Source organism: Colius striatus, unplaced genomic scaffold (genome assembly GCF_028858725.1).
Source record: "Colius striatus isolate bColStr4 unplaced genomic scaffold, bColStr4.1.hap1 scaffold_159, whole genome shotgun sequence".
In the NCBI taxonomy this organism is placed as follows: domain Eukaryota; kingdom Metazoa; phylum Chordata; class Aves; order Coliiformes; family Coliidae; genus Colius; species Colius striatus.
In genome coordinates, this window is record NW_026908449.1 from 2,774 (window position 1) to 26,614 (window position 23,841).

Genomic DNA, 23,841 nt, shown 5'->3' on the forward strand with positions numbered 1-23,841 from the left:
TACTGGTCCCAGTCTGCCCTCCTTACTGGTGCCAGTTTGCTCTCCTTACTGGTCCCAGTCTGTGCTCCCTACTGGTGCCAGTCTGCCCTCCTTACTGGTCCCAGTCTGTATTCCTTACTGGTCCCAGTCTGCCCTCCTTACTGGTGCCAGTTTGTGCTCCCTACTGGTGCCAGTCTGTATTCCTTACTGGTGCCAGTCTGCATTCCTTACTGGTCCCAGTCTGCCCTCCTTACTGGTGCCAATCTGTGCTCCCTACTGGTGCCAGTCTGTATTCCTTACTGGTCCCAGTCTGCCCTCCTTACTGGTGCCAGTCTGTGCTCCTTACTGGCCCCAGCCTGTGCCCCCTGCCTGGCCCCAGCCTGCACCCGCCCCTGGCCCCAGTGTGTGTGTGTTACTGGTCCCAGTGGGCACTGACCTGGAGGGCGCCCCCGCCGGGGGCTGGGGGGGAGGCAGCAGAGGAACAGGATGAGGGCGGCCAGGGACAGGGCGGCCGAGAGGAGCAGCCGAGAGGCCTCGGGGGAGAGCTCGGGCACGGCCACCATGGCCCTGAGGGATCAGCTGAGGGATCCACTGACAGCAGCAGCCATGACGGGATCAGCTGAGGGGATCAGCTGACAGCAGCAGCCATGACGGGATCAGCTGTAACAGGATCAGCTGAGGGATCAACTGACAGCAGCAGCCATGACGGGATCAGCTGAGGGGATCAACTGACAGCAGCAGCCATAATGGGATCAGCTGTAACAGGATCAGCTGAGGGATCAACAGCACCAGTCATAACGGGATCAGCTGAGGGGATCAGCTGAGGGATCAACTGACAGCAGTAGCCATAATGAGATCAGCTGTAACAGGATCAGCTGAGGGATCAACTGACAGCACCAGCCATAATGGGATCAGCTGTAACAGGATCGGCTGAGGGGATCAGCTGAGGGATCAACTGACAGCAGCAGCCATAATGGGATGAGCTGTAGTGGGATCAGCTGAGGGATCAACAGCACCAGCCATAATGGGATCAACTGACAGCACCAGTCATAATGGGATCAGCTGTCACGGGATTGGCTGTGATGGGATCAGCCATAATGGGATGGGCTGTGGCAGGATCAGCTGTGGTGGGATCAGCTGTGGTGGGATCAGATGATGGGATCAGCTGTGGTGGGATCAGCTGTGGTGGGATCAGCTGATGGGATCAGCTGTGGTGGGATCAGCTGTGGTGGGATCAGATGATGGGATCGGCTGTGATGGGATCAGCTGTGATGGGATCAGCTGTGGTGGGATCAGCTGTGGTGGGATCGGCTGTGATGGGATCGGCTGTGATGGGATCAGCTGTGGTGGGATCAGATGATGGGATCGGCTGTGATGGGATCAGCTGTGATGGGATCAGCTGTGGTGGGATCAGCTGTGGTGGGATCGGCTGTGATGGGATCGGCTGTGATGGGATCAGCTGTGGTGGGATCAGATGATGGGATCGGCTGTGGCAGGATCAGCTGTGGCAGGATCAGCTGTGGCAGGATCAGCTGTGATGGGATCGGCTGTGGCAGGATCGGCTGCGGTGGGATCAGATGATGGATCGACTGTCAGGACGGGCCACAACAGGCCTGGATGTGACGCGACCGGCCCGCGGTGCCCCCCCAGCCCCCAAATCCCTCCGAGCCAGCAGCGGGCGCCCTTCCACACATCCCCCCCTCGCCGCCACTTCCGCCCGACGTCACTTCCGGCGTCGCCGCTTCCGGTCGCCTCGTTGCCGGCGGCGGTTGAACCGAGCCCCGGGCGAGGCGCGCGCTCGGCCTCGCCACGCCGCCGCTTCCGCTTCCGGTCGGACGGGCCGGGGCCGTGGCGGCGGGTCCCGCGGCCGCCTCTCGCCCGAGCGCCGGGAGCCCGCGGCCGCCGCCGCCGCCCGCTCGTCGCCGTTCGCAGCCCAAGCCCCGGTCCCGGCGCCGCCCCGCGGATGCGGCCCCGGAGCCCGTGACGATGGAGCCCGGCCACGGCTCCTCCTTCAAGGCCTTTCCGCGCTCTCCGCTCCCCGCGCCCGGCGCCAAGGTACGAGCGGCCCTGGGACCCCGCAGCCGCCGGCCCGGGCGCTGCCTGAGGCGGGGGGACGGGGCTGGAGCGGCCGCCGGGAGCTGCCCAGGTCGCTGCTCGGTGTGGGACGGCGTGAGCCCGGGGCTGGACGCTCCTCCGGCTCCCTTTGCCCCCTCCCGCCTCCTTTTGCCCCCCCTCCCGCCTCCCTTTGCCCCCCTCCCCTCCTCCTTTTGCCCCCCTCCCCTCCTCCTTTTGCCCCCCTCCCCTCCTCCTTCTGCCCCCCTCCCCTCCTCCTTCTGCCCCCTCCCCTCCTCCTTCTGCCCCCTCCCCTCCTCCTTCTGCCCCCCTCCCCTCCTCCTTCTGCCCCCTCCCCTCCTCCTTCTGCCCCCTCCCCTCCTCCTTCTGCCCCCTCCCCTCCTCCTTCTGCCCCCCTCCCCTCCTCCTTCTGCCCCCCTCCCCTCCTCCTTCTGCCCCCCTCCCCTCCTCCTTCTGCCCCCCTCCCCTCCTCCCTTTGCCCCCTCCCCTCCTCCCTTTGCCCCCTCCCCTCCTCCTTTTGCCCCCTTCCCCTCCTCCTTTTGCCCCCTTCCCCTCCTCCTTTTGCCCCCTTCCCCTCCTCCTTTTGCCCCCTTCCCCTCCTCCTTTTGCCCCCCTCCCCTCCTCCCTTTGCCCCCCTCCCCTCCTCCCTTTGCCCCCTCCTCTCCTCCCTTTGCCCCCTCCCCTCCTCCCTTTGCCCCCTCCCCTCCTCCCTTTGCCCCCTCCCCTCCTCCCTTTGCCCCCTCCCCTCCTCCCTTTGCCCCCTCCCCTCCTCCCTTTGCCCCCTCCCCTCCTCCCTTTGCCCCCTCCCCTCCTCCCTTTGCCCCCCTCTTCTCCTTCTTTTGCCCCCCTCCCCTCCTCCCTTTGCCCCCCTCCCCTCCTCCCTTTGCCCCCCTCCCCTCCTCCCTTTGCCCCCCTCCCCTCCTCCCTTTGCCCCCCTCCCCTCCTCCCTTTGCCCCCCTCCCCTCCTCCCTTTGCCTCCTCCCCTCCTCCCTTTGCCCCCTCCCCTCCTCCTTTTCCCCTCCCTGTGTGTATCCCAGAGCTGGGGGGAGGGTCTCTCTCATCCCCCTTCCCAAACCTTTGCAGTTGTGCCCCTCCAGCACCCACCCTGTTCCTTCCCTGCTTTATCACAGCCCAAATCCCACCTGTGGGTGTCAAACCCACAGCCCTTGTGCCCTCCCACCCCCCTCCCCAGCTTCCCCAGTTCATTCCCAGCCACAGCACTGGGGCAGAGCTGTACCATTTCACCTCCTCTCTGGACTTTAACCACCTCAGGGCCCTGAGGATTGAGCTTTTTCTTTCTCCTGACCCAAACCTCTCACCTTCCCCCCCAGTTTTTACCCAACAAGATCAGTGCTTTCACTTGCCCTGCTGGAAACTCCTCCTGTGCCCTCAACTACAACCCTGGTAAGGTGTTTTCTTGGTCACTTTTAGTGGCTTTTCCCTTCCCCAACAAAGCTTTAGGAGGAAGACTTAACTCCTCCTTCACTTGCTGCCTTGTTTCTTCCTCCAGACATCCCTTGTCCTGAGGGCTACAGGGCACCAGGGGACCCCAGAGCCCTGGGCACTGGTGCCAATGGGCAGTGGAGGGGGTTGGTTCCTCCTCTGAGCTCTGTGCCACAGAAACCAAGAGTGAGTCGAGGCTCTTATCACCTGGAAGCTCGGAAGAACCCCAGGTATGTACAACCCTGGGCACACCCAGCCCTTGGGGGGCTTCACAGGGGAGGTTTTACCCCCTCCACAGATTGAGGGGGGGAAATAACCCCGTGGCTGAGGCTGGAGGTGCCTTTTTGGGTGGTTTTAACCTCTTAGTGGCAAAAGGAAATGTTTCCAGCACTGGGTTGGAGGGTTGGAGAAGTGCACTGAGGGGAGGGAACTGCCTGTGAGAGAAGGGAGTGGTGGAACAGGCTGGTTCTGAGTGTGTCAGTGTGTTGGGAAGGAGGATCTTGTGTTCAACCCTTGGGAAGTGAGGAGAGAAACAACTCCTTGTGCTCACACCCTGCCCTCAGTGCTGGCTGCAGCAGCAACTTCTGCACCTGCAGAGCAACTTGTGATGCTTCAGAACCTTTCCAGGGCAGGTGAGCTCTTTATTCCACCCTGACTAAAGGGTTACCAGCAGCCAGCACTGGGCTTGTTTGCAGAGAGGGGAAATGAATTGCACCAGGAGAAATGCCACAGGCCTTTGGGAGGGAGTTTTGCTTCCATGGGCTGTGTGAGGTGAGACTGGGAGAGGGGAGGGACATGAAACCAGAGGGAACAAGCCCAGCACCAGGACAAGCGCTGGGGAGGGACCTGGGCAGCAAAGGGAATGTGGGGCAGCAACGTGGGCTGGTGGACAAGGAGCCAATGGCAGCCTGGGGGGCATGAAGAGAGTGTGGGCAGCAGGGCCAGGGAGGTTGTGCTGCCCCTCTGCTCTGCCAGAGCTGGGGAAGCCTCAGCTGGAGTCCTGGGGCCAGTGCTGGGCTCCCCAGCTGCAGAGAGACAGGGAAGTGCTGCAGAGAGGCCAGGGCAGGGCCAGCAAGATGCTGAGGGATGGAACATGTGTGTGAGGAGGAAAGGCTGCAGCCCTGGGGCTGTTCAGCCTGGGGAACAGAAGCCTGAGCTCAGGGGCACCTCAGCAACACTTTTAGGTATCTCTCCAGCTCAAGGGACAGGGAACTGCTGCAGAGGCCAGTGCAGGGACACCAAGATGATCAGGGCACTGGAGCATCTTCCTTATGAGGAAAGGCTGCAGCCCTGGGGCTGTTCAGCCTGGGGAACAGAAGCCTGAGCTCAGGGGGATCTCATCAGTGCTGCTCAGTCCCTAAAGGAGGATGGATGGGGCCAGGCTTTGTGCTGGGGTGGCCAGTGGCAGGACAAGGGGTGATGGGCACAGGCTGGGACACAGCAAGTGCCCCTGGCCCAGGAGGAGCAAGTCCTTTGGTGCTGAGGTGAGGGAGCCCTGGCCCAGGCTGCCCAGGGAGGGTGTGGAGGCTCCTTCTCAGGAGGTTCCCAACCCCCCCTGGACACGTTCCTGTGCCCCCTGAGCCAGGGGAAGCTGCTGGGGCTGGAGCAGCTCTGCAGGGCCCTTCCAGCACTCAGGGATTTGGGGATTCAGCCATTTTGGGCTGGGAGGTGCAGGGAAGGTTTGCTCTGGCCGGGGCTCTGCATTTCGGGCTCCTCGGCCCCGCAGTGCCACCTCGTGGCATCTCTTTGGATGGCTCCAATCCTCCAAAGCTTCATCCTCCAGCCTCTTCTCCCGAGGCAAATAAACCCCCAGCTCCTGCTCCCGGCCTCGTTCTTCACGTGCACTCGAGGACAAATGAGATTCTGGCTAATAAACCAAGCTCCATTCAAGCCAAAGCTCTTTCCTTCCTCTCCTTGCAGTGGGACAGCCAACAGCTTTGGAGGGAAATCCAACCACCATGGCCATGCCCCAGCTTTTCCCCTCAAACCTGCTCAGAGCCCTTCCTGGAGCGGCCCCTGTCGCCGCAGCCTCCTCAGCCCCAAGAAAACCCCCCGGAGGTTCATCAGCACAGCAGAGGAGGTAAAGGAAAAGGCTGAGAGGGGGTTTAGGTGGGTGGGATTGAATCTCTTTGGATGCTTTGAAGTGTTTAAGGTACCTATAAACCACTGGCTTGTGCTGGGTTGACTCCTCCTGCCAGGCAGAAGTTGGTTTGAGCTTTGCCCACCGTCGGGTTTCAGCTGCAGTTGGGCTGAGTGAAGCCAAAGGCTGAGGTCTTGGAGGCTTCAAGTGATTCCTCTGATCAAAACATCTTCCATGTGGATCTGTTCCCTGCTCACAGGGGCTTTGTTGCTTAGACAGAGCTGGTTGTTTCCCTGCAGACTGTTCGAGAGGAAGAGCGAGAGATCTACAGGCAGCTGCTGCAGATGGTCACAGGGAAACAGTTTTCCACATCCAAGCCCTCTTCACTGTTCCCCTTCCACCTGTGAGTATGGGAAACCACAGAAGGGGTTGGTTGGTAAAGCCCCTGAAGCTGCTGCAGTCCCAGCCCTGCCCTCACCCTGCCCAGCCCAGCACTGACCCCTCAGCACCTCACCCCACGGCTTTGGGGTCCCTCCAGGGCTGGGCACTCCCCCAGCTCCCTGGGCAGCCTGGCACAGGGCTGACACCCCTCTCAGGGAAACAGTTCTGCCTCAGCTCCAGCCTCAACCTCCCCTGGGGCAACTCCAGCCCCTTTCCCCGTGTAACCTGGGAGCAGAGACCAACCCCAAGCTCCCTGCAGCCTCCTGTCAGGGAGTGTCAGAGAGGGCTCCTGTCTCCCCTCAGCCTCTTCTCCAGGCTCAACACCCCCATTCCCTCAGCCCCTCCCCAGCTCCAGGGCTCTTCCCCCACTGCTCATATTCACTGGGACCTTCCTTTCTTCTTAGCACCAGGTGTTCCAATTCCAGCAAAACCACAGTGAAGGAAACCCCCAGCCACAACTCGAAGCTGTTTGAAGCTCCCAGTGTTGCACCAGCTCCTTCTGTCCTCAGCTCCCAGGAGCAACCTCAACACAAACCTCCTCTCTACTCCCCTCCCACCTATTCCTCCAATCTCTTCAAGTGCAGCAACTCCACAGCCCAACATCAGCAGGAAAACCCACCAGCACCTAACACACAGTCTGAAGGTAAAGAAAACCCCCAAGTGACACCCCCAGACCCCCTCAACCCACGAAATAGATGTTTAGAGACCTCCCTTCCTCCCTCCCCCTCTGCATTTGGACTCCTGTAGCAGTTGTGGAAGTGGATGGTGACACTCCATCAACTTCCCTCTCTTTTTTTAGGCTCAGACTCTGTCATTTTACTCAAGGTAAAGGATTCCAGAACCCCAGCACCAAGGTAAGAGGCTGGAAGATGGTGCCTGGAGGCAGGGGAGGGTGGGTTCCCCTCTCTGATTGCACTGAGAGGTGAGAGCAGCAGCTTTCTGCCCAGCTCCTGGAGACAGAGAATGGTTTGATGTAGTTCTAGGAGCTTAAGGGTGATGCATCAAGTCTTTGTGGCTGCAAATCTCTGCCAGATCTGTCTTGCAGCTCTGTCTGTGGCTCTCCACTTGAGCTCTGCTCAGACCACACTTCACCCCCCTTCTCAGGCACTTCCTTGCTTTCCCCATGAAGGAAAACACTTCAAACCTTCCCCTTTCTCTTTTCCCCAGCCTCCCTTTCTTCCAGGCAGAACTGTGGATCAAAGAACTGTAAGTAGATTGTTTTCTTCTCCCCTTTTCCCTGTCCTGAGTGGGGAAAAGGACCCAGTGGCTCATTCAGCTGGGCTCTGCTCTTCCAGCACCAGCGTCTACGACTCGCGGGCTCGGGAGAGGTGGCGGCAGATTGAAGAGCAGAAAGCCTTGGCTTTACAGCTGCAGAGCCAGGTGAGAGGCTCTGGAAGGACAAAGCAGTGCTAAAACACACAGTGGAGAGCAAACTGGAGGGGAAAAACCCACCCAAATCCTGACTCCTTCAGGCTCTGAGGCCCTTGTTGCTTCTCCTTCCCGTGGTGGGGCTCTCAGGGGTGTGGTGGCTCGCTTTCTCCCTCACAGCTCCACCTCAACTCCACTTCTTCTCTTCAAAGTGCCCACTTCTCCCTCAAAACTCTACCAAAACCTCACTTTTTCTCTCAAAATCACACCAAAGCTCCAGTTTTTCCCTCAGAAGTCCAACAAAACCTCCACTTTTTGCCTCAATCCCCCCTTTTTTTGCCTCAATCCCCCCTTTTTTTGCCTCAATCCCCCCCTTTTTTTGCCTCAATCCCCCCCTTTTTTTGCCTCAATCCCCCCCTTTTTTTGCCTCAATCCCCCCCTTTTTTTGCCTCAACCCCCCTCCTTTTGGCCTCAACCCCCCCCCTTTTTGTCTCAACACTCTACTTTTTGGCCTCAAACTCCCCTTTTTGGCCTCAACTACCCCCTCCCTTTTAGGCCTCACCCCCCCACACACACCTTTAGGCCTCAACCTCCCTCTTTTTGGCCTCAACACCCCCCCTTTTTGCCTCAATCCCCCCTTTTTTTTGCCTCAAACTCCCCTTTTTTGCCTCAACTCCCCCCTTTTTGCCTCAAACCCCCTCCTTTTAGGTTTCAACCGCCCTCTTTTTGGCCTCAACACCCTGTTTTTGCCTCAGACTCCCCCTTTTTTTGCCTCAAACCTCCCCTTTTTTGCCTCAGACTCCCCTTTTTGGCCTCAAGCCCCCACTTTTTGGCCTCAAGCCCCCACTTTTTGGCCTCAAGCCCCCACTTTTAGGCCTCAAACCCCCACTTTTAGGCCTCAAACCCCCACTTTTAGGCCTCAAACTCCCCTTTTAGGCCTCAAACTCCCCCTTTTAGCCTCAGACTCCCCTTTTAGGCCTCAAACCCCCACTTTTAGGCCTCAAACCCCCACTTTTAGGCCTCAAACCCCCACTTTTAGGCCTCAAACTCCCCTTTTAGGCCTCAAACTCCCCCTTTTAGCCTCAGACTCCCCTTTTAGGCCTCAAACCCCCACTTTTAGGCCTCAACCCCCCACTTTTAGCCTCAAACTCCCTACTTTTTTGCCTCAACCCCCACCTTTTGCCTCAAAACCCCCACTTTTTCCCCTCAAAACCCCACCAGAATCCCGCTTTTCTCACTTTCTTGTTTAAAACCACCAAAACCCCTTACTTTTTGTCCTCAAATCACAAAAAATACCCCTTTTCCCCCTCAAAACTCCCCCTTTTCCCCCTCAACCCCCCACTTCTTCCCCTCCCCTTTGGGGTTCAGTGGCTGGGCCTCATGTAGCCCTCAGGGAGGGGCTTTCCCTCAGCCCCCACCTCACCCAAAGGTCTCTCCTCCAGCGGCTGCAGGAGCAGGAACACTCAGTCCAGGATCTGGTGGATTTAAACCTTCGTGTCCCCCTTGAGAAGGAAATCCCAGTCACAGTGGTCCCAGAAGAGAAAGAAGATCCAAAATGTGCTGATGGGGAAGAGGAATTCCCTGAAATCACTGAGGTAAATCTGGCCTCAGTGCCCACAGGCATCAAAGAGCTGAACCCAAACGCCATTTCCCTGCGATCCACACGTAGAAAATGGGAAGCTCTTGCTTTTATGGAGTGAGTTTATCCCTCAAGGAGCAGAAATAAAGCTGAGTTGGAGTGTAGTTGGAGGTGGGAGTAGCAGGAACTCCCAACTCTGTGTCCTCCCCATAGGAAATGGAGAAGGAAATCAAGAACGTGTTCCGTGGGGGGAACCAGGACGAGGTGCTGAGCGAAGCTTTTCGCTTAACCATCACCAGGAAGGACATTCAGACCCTCAACAACCTCAACTGGCTCAATGACGAGGTGAGGAGGCAGCTTTGGGCTGGGAAAAGGGCTTCTCCATGACTTAAGGGAGGGTTGGAGTGGAGAAACGTGGCTGGTTTGTGCTGAGGGAAGTGGGGTTTAGGTGGGGCTTCTGAGGGGGAAAAAGGGAGGTTTTGTGAGACAAGGTGGGGGTTTGGAGGGGAAAAGTGGGGTTTTGAGGGGAAAAAATGAGGTTTTGGTGGAGTTCTGAGGGAGAAAGTCAAGATTTTGAGGGAGAAAGTCAAGATTTTGAGGGAGAAAGTCAAGATTTTGAGGGAGAAAGTCAAGATTTTGAGGGAGAAAGTCAAGATTTTGGTGGAGTTTTGAGGGAAAATGTGGGATTTTGAGTGAGAAGTTGGGTTATTTGAAGGGAAAAAGTAGGGTTTTGGTTGAGTTTTGAGGGAAAAGTTGGGTTTTGTTGGATTATTGAGGGGAAAAGTGGGGATTTTGAGGGAAAAAATGAGGTTTTGGTGGAGTTCTGAGGGAGAAAGTCAAGATTTTGAGGGAGACAGAGGGGTTTTGTTGGAGATTTGAGGTAGAAGGTGGGTTTTGTGAGGGGGAAAAGTGGGATTTTGGTGGAGTTCTGAGGGAAAAATGGAGTTTGGTGGAGTTTTGAGGGGAAAAAGTGGGATTTTAAGGGAGAAGATGGTTTTTTTGAGGGGGAAAAGTGGGATTTTTTTGTTGAGTTTTGAGGGTAAAGTGGGGTTTTGTTGGAGTACTGAGGGGAAAAGTGGGGTTTTGAGGGAAAAAATGAGGTTTTGGTGGAGTTCTGAGGGAGAAAGTCAAGATTTTGAGGGAGAAAGTGGGGTTTGTTGGAGTTTTGAGGTAGAAGGTGGGTTTTGTGAGGGGAAAAAGTGGGATTTTGGTGGATTTCTGAAGGAAAAATGGAGTTTTTGGTGGAGTTTTGAGGGGAAAAAGTGGGATTTTGAGGCAGGAGGTGCGGATTTTGAGGGAGAAAGTGGGGTTTTGTTGGAGTTTGATGGGAGAATGTGGGGATTTTGAGGGGAGAAAAGGGGATTTTAGTGGAGTTTTGAGGGAAAGTGTGGAATTTCGAGGGAGAAGATAGGTTATTTGAGGGGAAAAAGTATGGTTTTGGTTGAGTTTTGAGGGTAAAGTGAGGTTTTGTTGCACCATTGAGGGGAATAGTTGGGGAATTTGATGGGAAAAATGAGGTTTTGGTGGAGTTCTGAGGGAGAAAGTCAAGATTGTGAGGGAGAAAGTGGGGTTTTGTTGGAGTTTTGAGGGAGAATGTGGGGATTTTGAGGGAGAAGATGGGTTATTTGAGGGGAAACTGGGGTTTTGGTTGAGTTTTGAGGGTAAAGTGGGGTTTTGTTGGATTATTGAGGGGAAAAGTGGGGATTTTGAGGGAAAAATGAGGTTTTGGTGGAGTTCTGAGGGAGAAAGTCAAGATTGTGAGGGACAAAGTGGGGTTTTGTTGGAGTTTTGAGGGAGAATGTGGGGATTTTGAGGGGAGAAAAGGGGATTTTGGTGGAGTTTTGAGGAAAAATGTGGGATTTTGAGGGAGAAGATGGGTTTTTTTGAGGGGAAACTGGAGTTTTGATTGAATTTTGAGGGTAAAGTGGGGTTTTGTTGGTGTTTTGAGGAAGGAGGTGGGGGTTTTGAGGGAGAAAGTGGCGTTTTGTTGGACTTCTGAGGGGAAAAAGTAGGATTTTGGTGGAGTTCTGAGGGAAAACGTGTGAACAGGAGCTGTGAGTTGTGCTTTGTGCTCTGGAGCAGTTAATCCCCAGAGAACCCAGGCACTTGAAATGAGAATATTGGGAGGAGTGGGATTGCCCTTGGACATAAAGAGTAAATCCTGCCCCACAGAACCAGCATTCTGAAGCCTTTCTGGGTTTTTTAAAGGCTTTAAGGAGACAAAACCACTTTCTTACCTCACTTTACTCAGAGGCAGAGCAGCTTGTGCAGAAGAATCACCACTTAACAGATCTTACCTGCTTTGTTTTTACTCCCCCCTCCTCCAGATAATTAACTTCTACATGAATTTGCTGATGGAGAGGAGCAAAGAGAAGGGTCTACCAGCAGTCCATGCCTTCAACACTTTCTTCTTTACCAAATTGAAAACAGCAGGGTACCAAGCTGTCAAGAGGTGGACTAAAAAAGTGGATATCTTCTCAGTGGATCTCCTCTTGGTGCCAGTTCATCTGGGATTTCACTGGTGCTTAGCAGTAAGTGCTTCATTCCTTCCCAGGCCAGGGGAGCTGGAGCAGGTTGTGCCATGGCTTCACCTCTGACAGGCCTGAGGTGTGGTGAGGGAGATGGGAATTGGTGTTTGGGGTTGGAATCAAGGGTTTAGAGGGAGGAAAAAGGTAGCTGTAGGGGTTTTTTGGAGGGCTGTTTCTGACCTTTAAAGGGAAAAGCAGGCAGCTGGGAAGGTGACACGAGGCCACTGTATTCTCTGGAGGAAGATCTGATTTCTGCTTTCTCACCAAGTTGCCTTTAGAGCCTGTTGCCAGGGGATGGTTGGGCAGAGATGGAGCTGCCAGATAGCACAGGGCCCTCCCTGCCTCATGCTTCTGATCTGTGTCACCAGAGCAGTGACAGATCAATCCCAGCAGCAGCCTCAAACCTGCTCCTCCTCCTCAGACGCTCATGGGGTGGGTGGTGGTGTGGAAACTGGGCATAGAGACCCCCCCAAAAACCCACCTGGTGTGGAGTTGGTGTGTGGAACTGCTTAGTTATGGATGTGGCAGGTGGAGCAAAGCCTCAGTGCAATAGGGATGAGTGTTCTTGTACTGGGAGCCTCACTGAGAGATTGCAGGAGTGGGTTTGATGGTGCCAAGCTGGGAGGAGTGAGTGAGACATCAGAGACACTGAGAGCTGATCAGAGAGACTCCTGCTGAGGGTCACCAAGGGCAAGGGCAGAGTCCTGCAGCTGGAAAGGAACCAGCCCAGGCTGGGGGTGACCTACTGGAGAGCAGCTGTGGGACAGGGACCTGGCAGTGCTGGGGGATAATAAACTGACCATGAGCAGCAACGTGGGCAAGAAGGGCTGTGGGAGCCTGGGGGGCATCAGGAGTGTGGGCAGCAGGGCCAGGGAGGTTGTGCTGCCCCTCTGCTCTGCCAGAGCTGGGGAGGCCTCAGCTGGAGTCCTGGGGCCAGTGCTGGGCTCCCCAGCTGCAGAGAGACAGGGAAGTGCTGCAGAGAGGCCAGGGCAGGGCCAGCAAGATGCTGAGGGATGGAACATGTGTGTGAGGAGGAAAAGCTGCAGCCCTGGGGCTGTTGAGCCTGGGGAACAGAAGCCTGAGCTCAGGGGGATCCCATCAGTGCTGCTCAGTCCCTAAAGGAGGATGGATGGGGCCAGGCTTTGTGCTGGGGTGGCCAGTGGCAGGACAAGGGGTGATGGGCACAGGCTGGGACACAGCAAGTGCCCCTGGCCCAGGAGGAGCAAGTCCTTTGGTGCTGAGCTGAGGGAGCCCTGGCCCAGGCTGCCCAGGGAGGGTGTGGAGGCTCCTTCTCAGGAGGTTCCCAACCCCCCCTGGACACGTTCCTGTGCCCCCTGAGCCAGGGGAAGCTGCTGGAGCAGGGGCTGGGGCTGGAGCAGCTCTGCAGGGCCCTTCCAGCCTCCAGCACTCAGGGATTCTGCAATACCAGCAGCAAGGGAGGATTTGGGGAGGGCTACACTGAGGCTGTACAAAGAGAGCAGCCCCTGGCTTTGGCTGTTCCTGACACCTCTCTCTCTGTAGGTCGTAGACTTCAGGAAGAAAACCATCACCTACTACGACTCCATGGGTGGGATAAACAGTGAAGCCTGCAGGATTCTGCTGTGAGTACCACTTCAATCTGAGTCCTGCCTGTTTCTAAAGCCATCAGCTCCTTCTCTCCCTCTGGAAGTAACAACCTTTCCCTGGGGACTGACCCTTCCTGAGTCCCAAAAGGAGGATTTGGGAGGAACAGCCCATTTCTGTCTCCGCCGCTGTTGCAAGAGCTGCCCTCTGCTCTCCTCTTCCTGGAAGATCTCTTGGGGAGCTTGGTTTTACCTCCCTGGGTACAGCCAGGTTGCAGTTCCCACCTGCTGAAGGACATCAGGCTTTACCAGAATCATCTTGAGCATCGTTTTGAGGAGGAAAACAGTTTCTTGGACCTTTGAGGGATAAAGGGATCCTCTCCTTGTCCTGCAGCTGCTTGAAGAAACGGCACCTCCTGATCCCTTCTCCCAAGTGGGAGCTTTCCCTGCTCAGCTCAGTAGTTTTGAACCTTTATAGGATTATCTCTTGCCCTCAGGCTGTGGATCTAAGTTTACTGGAGCTGGTTGAAGTTGTTCTTGCCTTCCAACCACAGAGGAGATGACAATTCCCTCCCCCTGAGCTCTGGGAGAAGAGAAGCTTTTACACATCAACCCCACAACTTTACTTTCCCATATTTGGAAGCTTCTGAATGGAGTGTGGTTAAAAATGAACTTCTTGATGGGCAGGAGTGGGAAACCACCACCCCAGCCCCTTTTTTTTAGGGCTGTCAGGACTGATAGAGATCAGACTGCAAAGCTCCTCTTGCCTCTGACCCCGGGTCGAGCCGTCGCTTCTGTTTCTCGTCTCTGACGCTGACTTGGGAACCTGATCCTGAGCCTTTTGGCTGTGACTGTGTCCAGTCAGGGAGGAGGTGTCACTCCTTCAGGCAAAGAATGTGAATCATGGGTAAAAGCAGACCAAAAAATGCCATTTCCAGTCTGTTTAGCACCTTTTTTTTCCACACTTCCAGGTGCTTTTTGCAGTCTCTGGGTTGAAGCTGTCAAAGGAGCTTCATTTCCCTTCTCTCAACTGCTAAAGGGAGGAAAAGAAACAGAGGGAACAGCTCAGGGCAGCATCTCTTGGTTTCCCTGTGTGGCTTCTGTGTTTGAGTGGCACAAGCAGAGCTGATCTGCCTTGGGGCAGGGATGAGCTGGGTGAAATCAAATCCTTTCAGCCTCAATTTCTTTTGATTCCAAGTCAAAAACAACAACCTCCCCTCACCCCCAACATCCATCTGGTGAAATAAACCACCTGGGAGGTGAGAGGGAGCCCCAGGAGCCCTACCTGTGGTTCATTTAAGGGTCTGGGAGATGGAAACAGATCCTCAGAATGATGGTAGAGAGCTTCAGAGGGGTGAGGAAAGTGGTTTTGGCCATGTAGGGTGAGTGGTAGAGGGCAGAGATTTCAGGTCACTGTTGCCCTGGACGTAATTGTTTTCCCTCTTGTTTCCTTTTAGGAGGCTTTTATTGGTTGAATGCAGTGGGAGGATCACACCTGGAAGAAGGGACGGAGGTCCTATTCATGGTTAGTGACCCTTTCATGCTTTCAATCTTTAGAGCTTCCTAAAGGTGGTGAGTGTGATGCCAGAGGAGGGAAACTGAGGCAAAGTTGAGGGGGTGGGGGAAGGTGGCTGGTGAGTAGAAAAGCCACTGGGTCAGGGCAGGAGTAGAGCAGGAGGCTGCAGGTGATGGTGGTGGCAGTGTCTGGGCTTTCACCCAACACAGGGTGTGGGACACAGAGAGGTTTATGAGAAGCTGCCTCTTGATTGTAGGGGGGAAACACAGTGGGGAGGGCTTTGGAGCTGCCTCACATCCCTCACAAGCACCCAGCAGAACCCCAGCCCTGTGGTGCTGGGACCTCCCTGCTGCCTGCTCTGATGGGCTGAGGCTGCTGAGTTTATTCTGCTCCTGCTTCTTCTCACTGACCTCTTGGTGTCTCAGCAACTTTTCAACCCAGAAGAGTTTTCCTTTTAGTTCTCCAGGAGTAAAAAGAATCCCCTGAGTGGCACCAGAGCAGCAGCTTTGCCCCCTCCAGCTTTGGACCTCATCCTCCCATTGCCCTTTTGGCTTTTGCTAACAACAAGATGCCATTTAACCAGGTCTTTGTGGATCACATTTCCCTAAGATGCCACATCTCCCTGCCTTGGCAGCCAAACCCATCTCCCTCCCTGTGCCAGATGCTCTCTTGACCCCTCTCCATTCCAGCCAGCACCATCCAATCCTTCCTTTCTTTTCCTTTCCACACTCTCTTGCTCATGGCTCTGACGACAAGGAGGCTCCTGGGGCTGTTTTGGGAAGGTGCCAAACGTGGGAGATCAGTTTCTGTAGCTCTCAATCAGTCCTTTGGTAACCCCAAAACATTCAGCAGGTGTCTGCAAAGCTCAGTGGCACCCAGTGCCACCCCCAGCCAACACAGAAGGGGCTTCTTGAGGGCCACTGAGAACATCTTGAGCTCACCCCCCTTGTTTCCTCAGGCTCCCTCTGGCTCTGTGTCCTTCCTGAGCTGCCCTTTCCCTGCTTCCCTGTCATGGGGATGGTTCAGGCTGTTCATACCCACAAAGGAAGCAGCTTGGCAACTTGCTTGCCCATGGCCTTGGGAGAGTTTTGAGGCTGTTTTGAAGAGGCAGGAACCAAACCTCACTTTTCTCTTCTTCCAGCAGCAGGATTTGGGTCCAAGGGCTGGAAACCTCTTTAGGCAGAGAGGATGGGTCAGTACCCCTGAGCTCTCCTTGTTCTCTGCTGTCAGGAACTGGAATGGAACTGGCTCTCTGGTGGTTCTCCCTCAGTTGAAAGCTTCTGGAAGGTTGTTGGACATCCCACTCCCAGCACCAGCAGCTTCCTTCTCCCACTGGTGCCTCTCCCCTTGGCTCCATCCCTGTAGATGCATCACAGAGGACTCTGGTGGCTTTTCCCAGGGCTACTTCCCCTTCCATGCCCAAACCTTTGAGACAATCAAGGTCATCTTCTTTCCTTTCCCCTTCTTGAAAGCACTTCCCAACCCATCTTCTGCTCTGATAAGAAGAAATCAAACCAGGAGTGAAAGGGCAACCTGGGAGGAGAGCTCCAGGGACCTGAACCCAGCAGCAGCCTCACAGAGGAGCTTCCTGGTGGCTTTTGGATGCTTTACCCACCAGAATGATTGTTCCAGAGCTCCTGGGATGCTCTTAAAGTTGTGACAAACTTGTTCCTTCCAACCTTCCTGCCAGGGAAGATGCTCAAAAGACAGACAAGAGGCATCAGTTGGCAGCAGAGTCTGGCTGCCCGCTGAGACAGCCCCGTGGCTGCTGAGCTTCCCCCTGCCACGACTCACCCAAGCCAATCCCTCCTCTCTGGTTTGTTTGTGGTTTTGCCTCTGTGCTTGGCAGGTAGCTGGTTGGTTTTTGGGGGGGAGAGGGAGGGTGTGCTGATGAGCTGGGGAGTTGTGCTTTGGGCCTTTGGAGTCCCTCAGGGCTCTGGAGCCCTGTTGATTTTTCAACCCCGAGACGAAAAATATTGGCCTTGCATTTGGCTTTCATTCTGCAAACATGGCAGAGGCCACCTGGGCTAAAAGGGAGCCAACATGTGCTGGCTGCTCTCCTCTGCCAGATCTCCTCTCAGGGAGCTCTCTTGTCTTCTCTCCTTCCTCCAGGCAATACTTGAAACAGGAAAGTCTGGACAAGAAGAGGAAGGAGTTTGACACCAATGGCTGGTTGTTGCTGAGCAAGAGGAGTCAGGTGGGTTTGAAGCTCTGTCTTGGTCCTTACTTTTCTTCTTGGTCCACAAGCACTTACCTTGGCTGCTTCTCTTTCCTTGGCTGCTTCTCTTCTTTCTTTCCTTGGCTGCTTCTCCTCAGGGTGACTCTTGGAGTTGACCAAATCCCAGATCTTTGGTGTCTTCTTGCTTTGCCCCGACCTTTGGTGGCCGAGCGAGGCCCCAGCGCTGCCTCCCTCCCTCCTACCACTCACCCTCCTCTCACATTGCTCCTTCCCTTGGAGCTCTTTCACCCTTAGAAGCTGGAGCCTGGAGGGATGAAGCTTCCTCTGGAAATAACCTCTGGGGTTTGGTGTCTTTTCCTTGCAGGAGATCCCCCAGCAGATGAACGGCAGCGACTGCGGGATGTTCGCCTGTAAATACGCCGACTGCATCACCAAAGACAAACCCATCAACTTCACTCAGGTAAAAGCCCCTCCCCAAATGCCCCATCCTGCTCCCCACAGAGGGGCCACGTGCCCATCACACCTCCACATCCTCACAGGGTTGTTTTTTCCCCCCAAAATGCCCTTTTGTTTCTTTCTCTGAGGGTTTAAAATGCTCCAAGCCCAGGTGGGGATGGTGCTGGAGCTGAGCTGAGAGCAAGCACTGCAGCACTTCCATGGGGTTCCCCTCCAAGACAGCTCCTGCTGCCCCTCTGCTCTGCCAGAGCTGGGGAGGCCTCAACTGGAGTCCTGTGGCCAGTGCTGGGCTCCCCAACTGCAGAGAGACAGGGAAGTGCTGCAGAGAGGCCAGTGCAGGGCCACCAAGATACTGAGGGGCTGCAACATGTGTGTGAGGAGGAAAAGCCTGGTGCATGGAGCTTTCAGTGTCCCCTGCTCATGCTCAATCTGGCTGCTGTAGCCCCAATACCAGAGCATTTCCCCCTTGTTTAACATTCCCTCCTCTGTGGAACATCCCAGGGGGCCAGTTCCCATCCCACAGCCCCAACACACACCCTTCATTCCCATCTTCCTCCTCCACCCTGGTTTTAACCACCCCAAACCCAACCTTCCCCTCCCTAAAAAGCCTCATGGAGAAGGGAAACAACACACTGATGAACCTTTTTTGGTTTTAATCTCTCTCTCTGTCTCTTTTCTCCCCCTTCTTTCCTCTCCCCTCTCCCCACACCCCCAAAGCAACACATGCCCTACTTCCGCAAGCGCATGGTCTGGGAGATCCTCCACCGCAAGCTCTTGTGATGCCCTCAGCAGCCTCCTCACGCCGTTCTCTCCCAAGTGCCCGACTCTACCCCACTCCAAACACCCTCCAGGACCTTCCTGGGACCCCCTCCCAAGACTCCTTTTTTTGGTTTGGGAGAAGAGGGAGGGGAGTGAGTGGAAACCTTCAAGCAGAGACACAGCCAAGGAGCCTCCAGCACATCCCGCTTCGCTCCCACTGAACGAGGCCACGATGCAAAGGGGCCCAAAGCTGGCTTTGGGGGTTTCTTTTGTCACCCCTTTTGTTCTTTTCCCTTTCCTTCTTTCTAGAGCTGTTTGTACAAAGCAATTTTCAGGTGCTGAGAGCTGAGGGAGACACAGCTTCAGCCATTCAAGGAGTTTCAGGCACTTAGGTGGCTCTGGCTGTTCCCCCCCTCCTCCATGACCTTGGGTGGGCAAAAAGGGTGTTTGGGGGGAAGGATTGGCCTGAAGAGTGGGATTTGCTGTGTCCCCCACTCCTGTGGCATCTCCCCTCTCTCCTCAAAGCCAACATTTGCTCTCACCCATCACCAACTCCCCCTCCCAGCACATATTTGGAGGGGAGAGGGGGGCAACCCTTAACTTCAGAGAGGCCTCAGAGCCTTGAGGGTGACAAACAACTGGAGAATCCCCTAAACCAGCTTCTTTTTTTCTCCAAAGCCACTTTTGCAGAGTGCCAGGTCTGATCTTTGTGGTTTCTTCCTGAGGGTTTCATCTCCCAGCTCTCTTTTTTCCCCCCCATCAGCTGTTTACAGGAGTTCAGGTACAAGCCCAGAGCAGCCTCTCTCCTGCCTCTCATCCCTTGGTTTATTCCTGGAGGAGGGGGGTTGATTTTTCTCTGAGCAACAAAACACAGAACAAAGGGGGGATAAAAACTATTCTCTCCTTCTGTCTTGAGTTGATTTCTGGGCTTTCAGTTCCCCTCTGCCCCTGGTTTGGCTTCTCCCAGGAGAGATGAAGCCACGGCAGCTTCTGACCACCTTTGTCCTGGCCCCAGCTGAGCAGGATGAATTCCTCCTCTCTCTCTCTTTTTTTTTCCCTCCCCCTCTCTCTTCCCTTCTCTGAGATTTTGCACATGTTTTGCTGGAGGATAAAAGCTGCCACAAAGGTCAAAGGTGGTGGTGAAAGCAGAGTCAAGAAGTGCTTCCAAAAGGTATCTCTGAGGCCCTCCCGGGAGGCTCCGGGCTGAGCCACGTCCCCTCCTCTCACCCCCCAAGCAAGTAAAATCCTCAAAACCGGTTCAACCCTTCCCCAAATGAGCTGGGTTTGGGGTTTTTTTTGGGGGGGAGAAGCCCCTCCTCCCTCTTCTGCTCCCCTTTTCCCTCTGGGATGGGGCTTTTTGCTGTTGCTTTCAAGTCCTTATAATTTATTCCCGAGCTCGAGGGGCTCTTTTCCCTCCCCTTGTACAGAAACCTTTTGAAATGCAGAAGTCAAGGAGGAAATACCATCCCCCTGTTTTGTATTTTTTGGTCTCCAGATAGGGAGGGATCTTTTCTACACTTTTTTCTCTACCTGTAAGCAGTAGTTTTGTACAAAACTCCCTCCCCCATCCCCCTTTTCCCCCCTCGCTCCTGCTGCCTCGTGTCCTTGGGAAGCTGATTTCATCCCTTCCCCCTCCTCCCCTCTCTGTGTGTTTTATACCAAGTTCATTTATTACCTTTTTTCTATCTTTTACTGCAATTAAAGATCTGAGGAAAAAAAAAAAATCCAAACAAACAAAACAACAAGCAGCTCAAGCACCAACATCTTTTGTTCTATCCATGGGTGGTGAGTCCCTGGGGTGGGAGCTGGGAGCTCTGGCACCAGCCCAGGAGCTGAGTCCCTGGGGATGGAGCTGGGAGCTCTGGCACCAGCCCAGGAGCTGAGTCCCTGGGGATGGAGCTGGGAGCTCTGTCACCAGCCCAGGGTGAGAGTCCCTGGGGTGGGAGCTGGGAGCTCTGGCACCAGCCCAGGATCTGAGTCCCTGAGGAGGGAGCTGGGAGCTCTGGCACCAGCCCAGGAGCTGAGTCCCAGGGGAGGGAGCTGGGAGCTCTGTCCCCAGCCCAGGATCTGAGTCCCTGGGGTGAGAGCTGGGAGCTCTGTCCCAAGCCCAGGAGCTGAGTCCTTGAGGAGGGAGCTGGGAGCTCTGTCCCCAGCCCAGGGTGAGAGTCCCTGGGGTGGGAGCTGGGAGCTCTGTCACCAGCCCAGGCTGAGAGTCCCTGAGGAGGGAGCTGGGAGCTCTGTCCCCATCACAGGATCTGAGTCCCTGGGGTGGGAGCTGGGATCTCTGTCACCATCCCAGGGTGAGAGTCCCTGGGGTGGGAGCTGGGAGCTCTGTCACCATCCCAGGGTGAGAGCCTCTGGGGTGGGAGCTGGGATCTCTGTCACCATCCTAGGGTGAGAGTCCCTGGGGTGGGAGCTGGGAGCTCTGTCACCATCCTAGGGTGAGAGTCCCTGGGGTGGGAGCTGGGAGCTCTGTCACCATCCCAGGGTGAGAGTCCCTGGGGAGGGAGCTGGGAGCTCTGTCCCCAGCCCAGGGTGTGAGTCCCAGGGGAGGGAGCTGGGAGCTCTGTCCCAAGCCCAGGAGCTGAGTCCTTGAGGAGGGAGCTGGGAGCTCTGTCCCCAGCCCAGGGTGACAGTCCCTGGGGAGGGATCTGGGAGCTCTGTCCCCATCTCAGGGTGAGAGTCCCTGGGGAGGGAGCTGGGAGCTCTGTCACCAGCCCAGGATCTGAGTCCCTGGGGTGGGAGCTGGGATCTCTGTCACCATCCCAGGGTGAGAGTCCCTGGGGTGGGAGCTGGGAGCTCTGTCACCATCCCAGGGTGAGAGTCTCTGGGGTGGGAGCTGGGAGCTCTGTCACCATCCCAGGGTGAGAGTCTCTGGGGTGGGAGCTGGGAGCTCTGTCACCATCCCAGGGTGAGAGTCTCTGGGGTGGGAGCTGGGAGCTCTGTCACCATCCCAGGGTGAGAGTCTCTGGGGTGGGAGCTGGGAGCTCTGTCCCCAGCCCAGGGTGACAGTCCCTGGGGAGGGATCTGGGAGCTCTGTCCCCATCTCAGGGTGAGAGTCCCTGGGGATGGAGCTGGGAGCTCTATCACCAGCCCAGGATCTGAGTCCCTGAGGAGGGAGCTGGGAGCTCTGTCACCAGCCCAGGCTGAGAGTCCCTGGGGTGGGAGCTGGGAGCTCTGTCCCCAGCCCAGGATCTGAGTCCCTGGGGATGGAGCTGGGAGCTCTGTCCCCATCTCAGGGTGAGAGTCCCAGGGGATGGAGCTGGGAGCTCTGTCCCCAGCCCAGGATCTGAGTCCCTGGGGAGGGAGCTGGGACCTCTGTCCTCATCCCAGGGTGAGAGTCCCTGGGGTGAGAGCTGGGAACTCTGTCCCCAGCCCAGGAGCTGAGTCCCAGGGGAGGGAGCTGGGAGCTCTGTCCCAAGCCCAGGAGCTGAGTCCTTGAGGAGGGAGCTGGGAGCTCTGTCACCAGCCCAGGGTGAGAGTCCCTGGGGATGGAGCTGGGAGCTCTGTCCCCATCCCAGGGTGAGAGTCCTTGAGGAGGGAGCTGGGAGCTCTGTCCCCATCTCAGGGAGTGATTCCTTGAGAAGGGAGCTGGGAGCAATGTCCCCAGCCCAGGATCTGAGTCCCTGGAGATGGAGCTGGGAGCTCTGTCACCATCCCAGGGAGTGATTCCTTGAGAAGGGAGCTGGGAGCTCTGTCAGCAACCCAGGATCTGAGTCCCTGGGGTGGGAGCTGGGACCTCTGTCCTCATCCCAGCGTGTGAGTCCCTGGGGAGGGAGCTGGGAGCTCTGTCACCATCCTAGGGTGAGAGTCTCTGGGGTGGGAGCTGGGAGCTCTGTCCCCAGCCCAGGATCTGAGTCCCTGGGGAGGGAGCTGGGACCTCTGTACTCATCCCAGGGTGAGAGTCCCTGGGGTGGGAGCTGGGAGCTCTGTCACCAGCCCAGGGTGAGAGTCCCTGGGGAGGGAGCTGGGACCTCTGTCCTCATCCCAGGGTGTGATTCCCTGAGGAGGGAGCTGGGAGCTCTGTCCCCAGCCCAGGGTGAGAGTCCCTGGGGAGGGAGCTGGGAGCTCTGGCACCAGCCCAGGGTGTGAGTCCCTGGGGTGGGAGCTGGGAGCTCTGTCACCAGCCCAGGATCTGAGTCCCTGGGGTGGGAGCTGGGAGCATTGGCACCAGCCCAGGCTGAGTCCCTGGGGATGGAGCTGGGAGCTCTGTCACCATCCCAGGAGCTGAGTCCTTGAGGAGGTAGCTGGGAGCTCTGTCCCCAGCCCAGGGTGAGAGTCCCTGGAGATGGAGCTGGGAGCTCTCTCCCCATCTCAGGGTGTGATTCCCTGAGGAGGGAGCTGGGAGCAATGTCCCCAGCCCAGGATCTGAGTCCCTGAGAAGGGAGCTGGGAGCTCTGTCCCCATCCCAGCATTGGGCAAAGGGCCAGTTGCTAAAATCCACGCTGTTAATTGCCAGAAATCCCTGTGAGCAGGCTCAGACACACACCACGGGGGGATTTGAGCCTCATTTGTTAGAGGAAGGAGCCAGAGCTGCTGGCAGATGGGAGTTCAAGGCCCTCAAGGGCTGTTGTCACCTTTGATTTGCCTTCACAGGGGGATGATTTGGGAGCTGCTGTCCCAGTAACCTTCCAGGCTTCAACCCTCAAGGAAAGAACTTCCCCACACTCCCCTCTCTGACCAAGAAGCCTGAGCTCCAAGAGCCCCTTAGGCCCAGCCCAGGAACAAAAATCAACAAGTCCCTTGTTTGCTTTGACTCTTCCCCCCCCTCCCCAAGCAAAAAAACACCCTGGGAGCAAAAAGGCCCCATCAAAGATGGTTTGTGCCTCAGCCCCCCTCACCCTCTCCCCCTTCTCTCCCTCCCAGCCCTCTGTGGCCACCAAAAATGCATTCAGCATTTATTCCTGCCTTATTAATAGAATAAATCACCTGGCCCAGGCTGCCCAGGCTGGGGATTTTCAGGTCATATTGACTCTGTTTTCCTCCCCCCCTTCTCCTGCTCCTTTTCCCTCCTTCCTGGATCTTTATTCCTAGACATGAGCAAGGCCTTGGGGGGGGTTATTTCCCTCCCCCCCCTCTTCTTTCTGGCCTGAGCTTTGCAAAGGGCTGCTTGTGAGTTGCTGAAATTCCTCCCAAACACACACACAGGGGCTTCTGTAAACACCCCTGAGCTCTGGCTGCCACCCCCCTGAGCTCAATGCTCCATTCATCCCTCCCAGGGCTGTGCCTGGAAGGCAGGAATCTGCCTCCTCTGCCTCCAGCAGCTCCCACTGCAGCAGCTCCAGCAGCTGATTCCCCCTCAGGGTGGGGAGAGGGGTTCTCACAGCAATTTAGGAGGGTTTGGGCTGTGGGGATGGTGTTCAGGGCTGGAGTGATGGTCCCTGAGCTGCTGCTGAGAGGGACAGCACCCCAAAATCATCCCAAATTGGAGGGGATGGTGTTGGGTCAGTGTTTGAGGTTGGAGTGATGGTCCCTGAGCTGCTGCTGGGAGTGACAGCACCCCAAAATCATCTCAAATTGGAGAGGATGGTGTTGAGTCAGTGTTTGAGGTTGGAGTGATGGTCCCTGAGCCTCTTCTGAGAGGGACAGCACCCCAAAATCATCCCAAATTGGAGCATGGGCTGAGGGAATGGTGTTGGGTCAGTGTTTGGGTTGGAGTGATGGTCCCTGAGCTTCTGCTGAGAGTGACAGCACCCCAAAATCACCCCAAATTGGAGGGGATGGTGATAGGTCAGTGTTTGGGGTTGGAGTGATGCTCTCTGAGCCTCTTCTGAGACGGATAGCACCCCAAAATCACCCCAGATTGGAGGGGATGGTGTTGGGTCAAGTGTTTGGGGTTGGACTGATGGTCCCTGAGCTCCTTCTGACAGGGACAGGA

The 23,841-nt window shown here is 56.2% G+C and overlaps 1 protein-coding gene across 3 annotated transcripts; it reads left to right on the forward strand.

Moving 5' to 3' along the window:
* Positions 1-1,878: 1,878 nt before the first annotated feature.
* SENP1 (SUMO specific peptidase 1) lies at positions 1,879-19,693 on the forward strand. 3 transcript variants are annotated; one of them, XR_009820958.1, is made up of 16 exons: positions 1,879-2,034; positions 3,384-3,456; positions 3,563-3,725; positions 5,416-5,575; positions 5,875-5,978; positions 6,421-6,659; positions 6,816-6,870; positions 7,184-7,222; positions 7,312-7,396; positions 8,827-8,979; positions 9,177-9,308; positions 11,291-11,494; positions 13,013-13,092; positions 14,511-14,578; positions 16,682-16,766; positions 17,113-17,126. XR_009820958.1 is itself a non-coding variant. In XM_062019775.1 (16 exons), exons 1-16 carry the CDS (start codon positions 1,966-1,968, stop codon positions 17,982-17,984), a joined length of 1,800 nt encoding a protein of 599 aa, XP_061875759.1. In that variant the 5' UTR covers positions 1,879-1,965; the 3' UTR covers positions 17,985-19,693. The 3 variants fall into 3 exon arrangements, 2 of the variants coding, with proteins under 2 accessions (XP_061875759.1, XP_061875760.1); XM_062019775.1 differs by lacking the exon at positions 14,511-14,578 and adding an exon at positions 17,922-19,693 and having other exon boundaries at positions 17,113-17,208; XM_062019776.1 differs by lacking the exons at positions 16,682-16,766; positions 17,113-17,126 and adding an exon at positions 15,711-16,398.
* Positions 19,694-23,841: the final 4,148 nt, after the last annotated feature.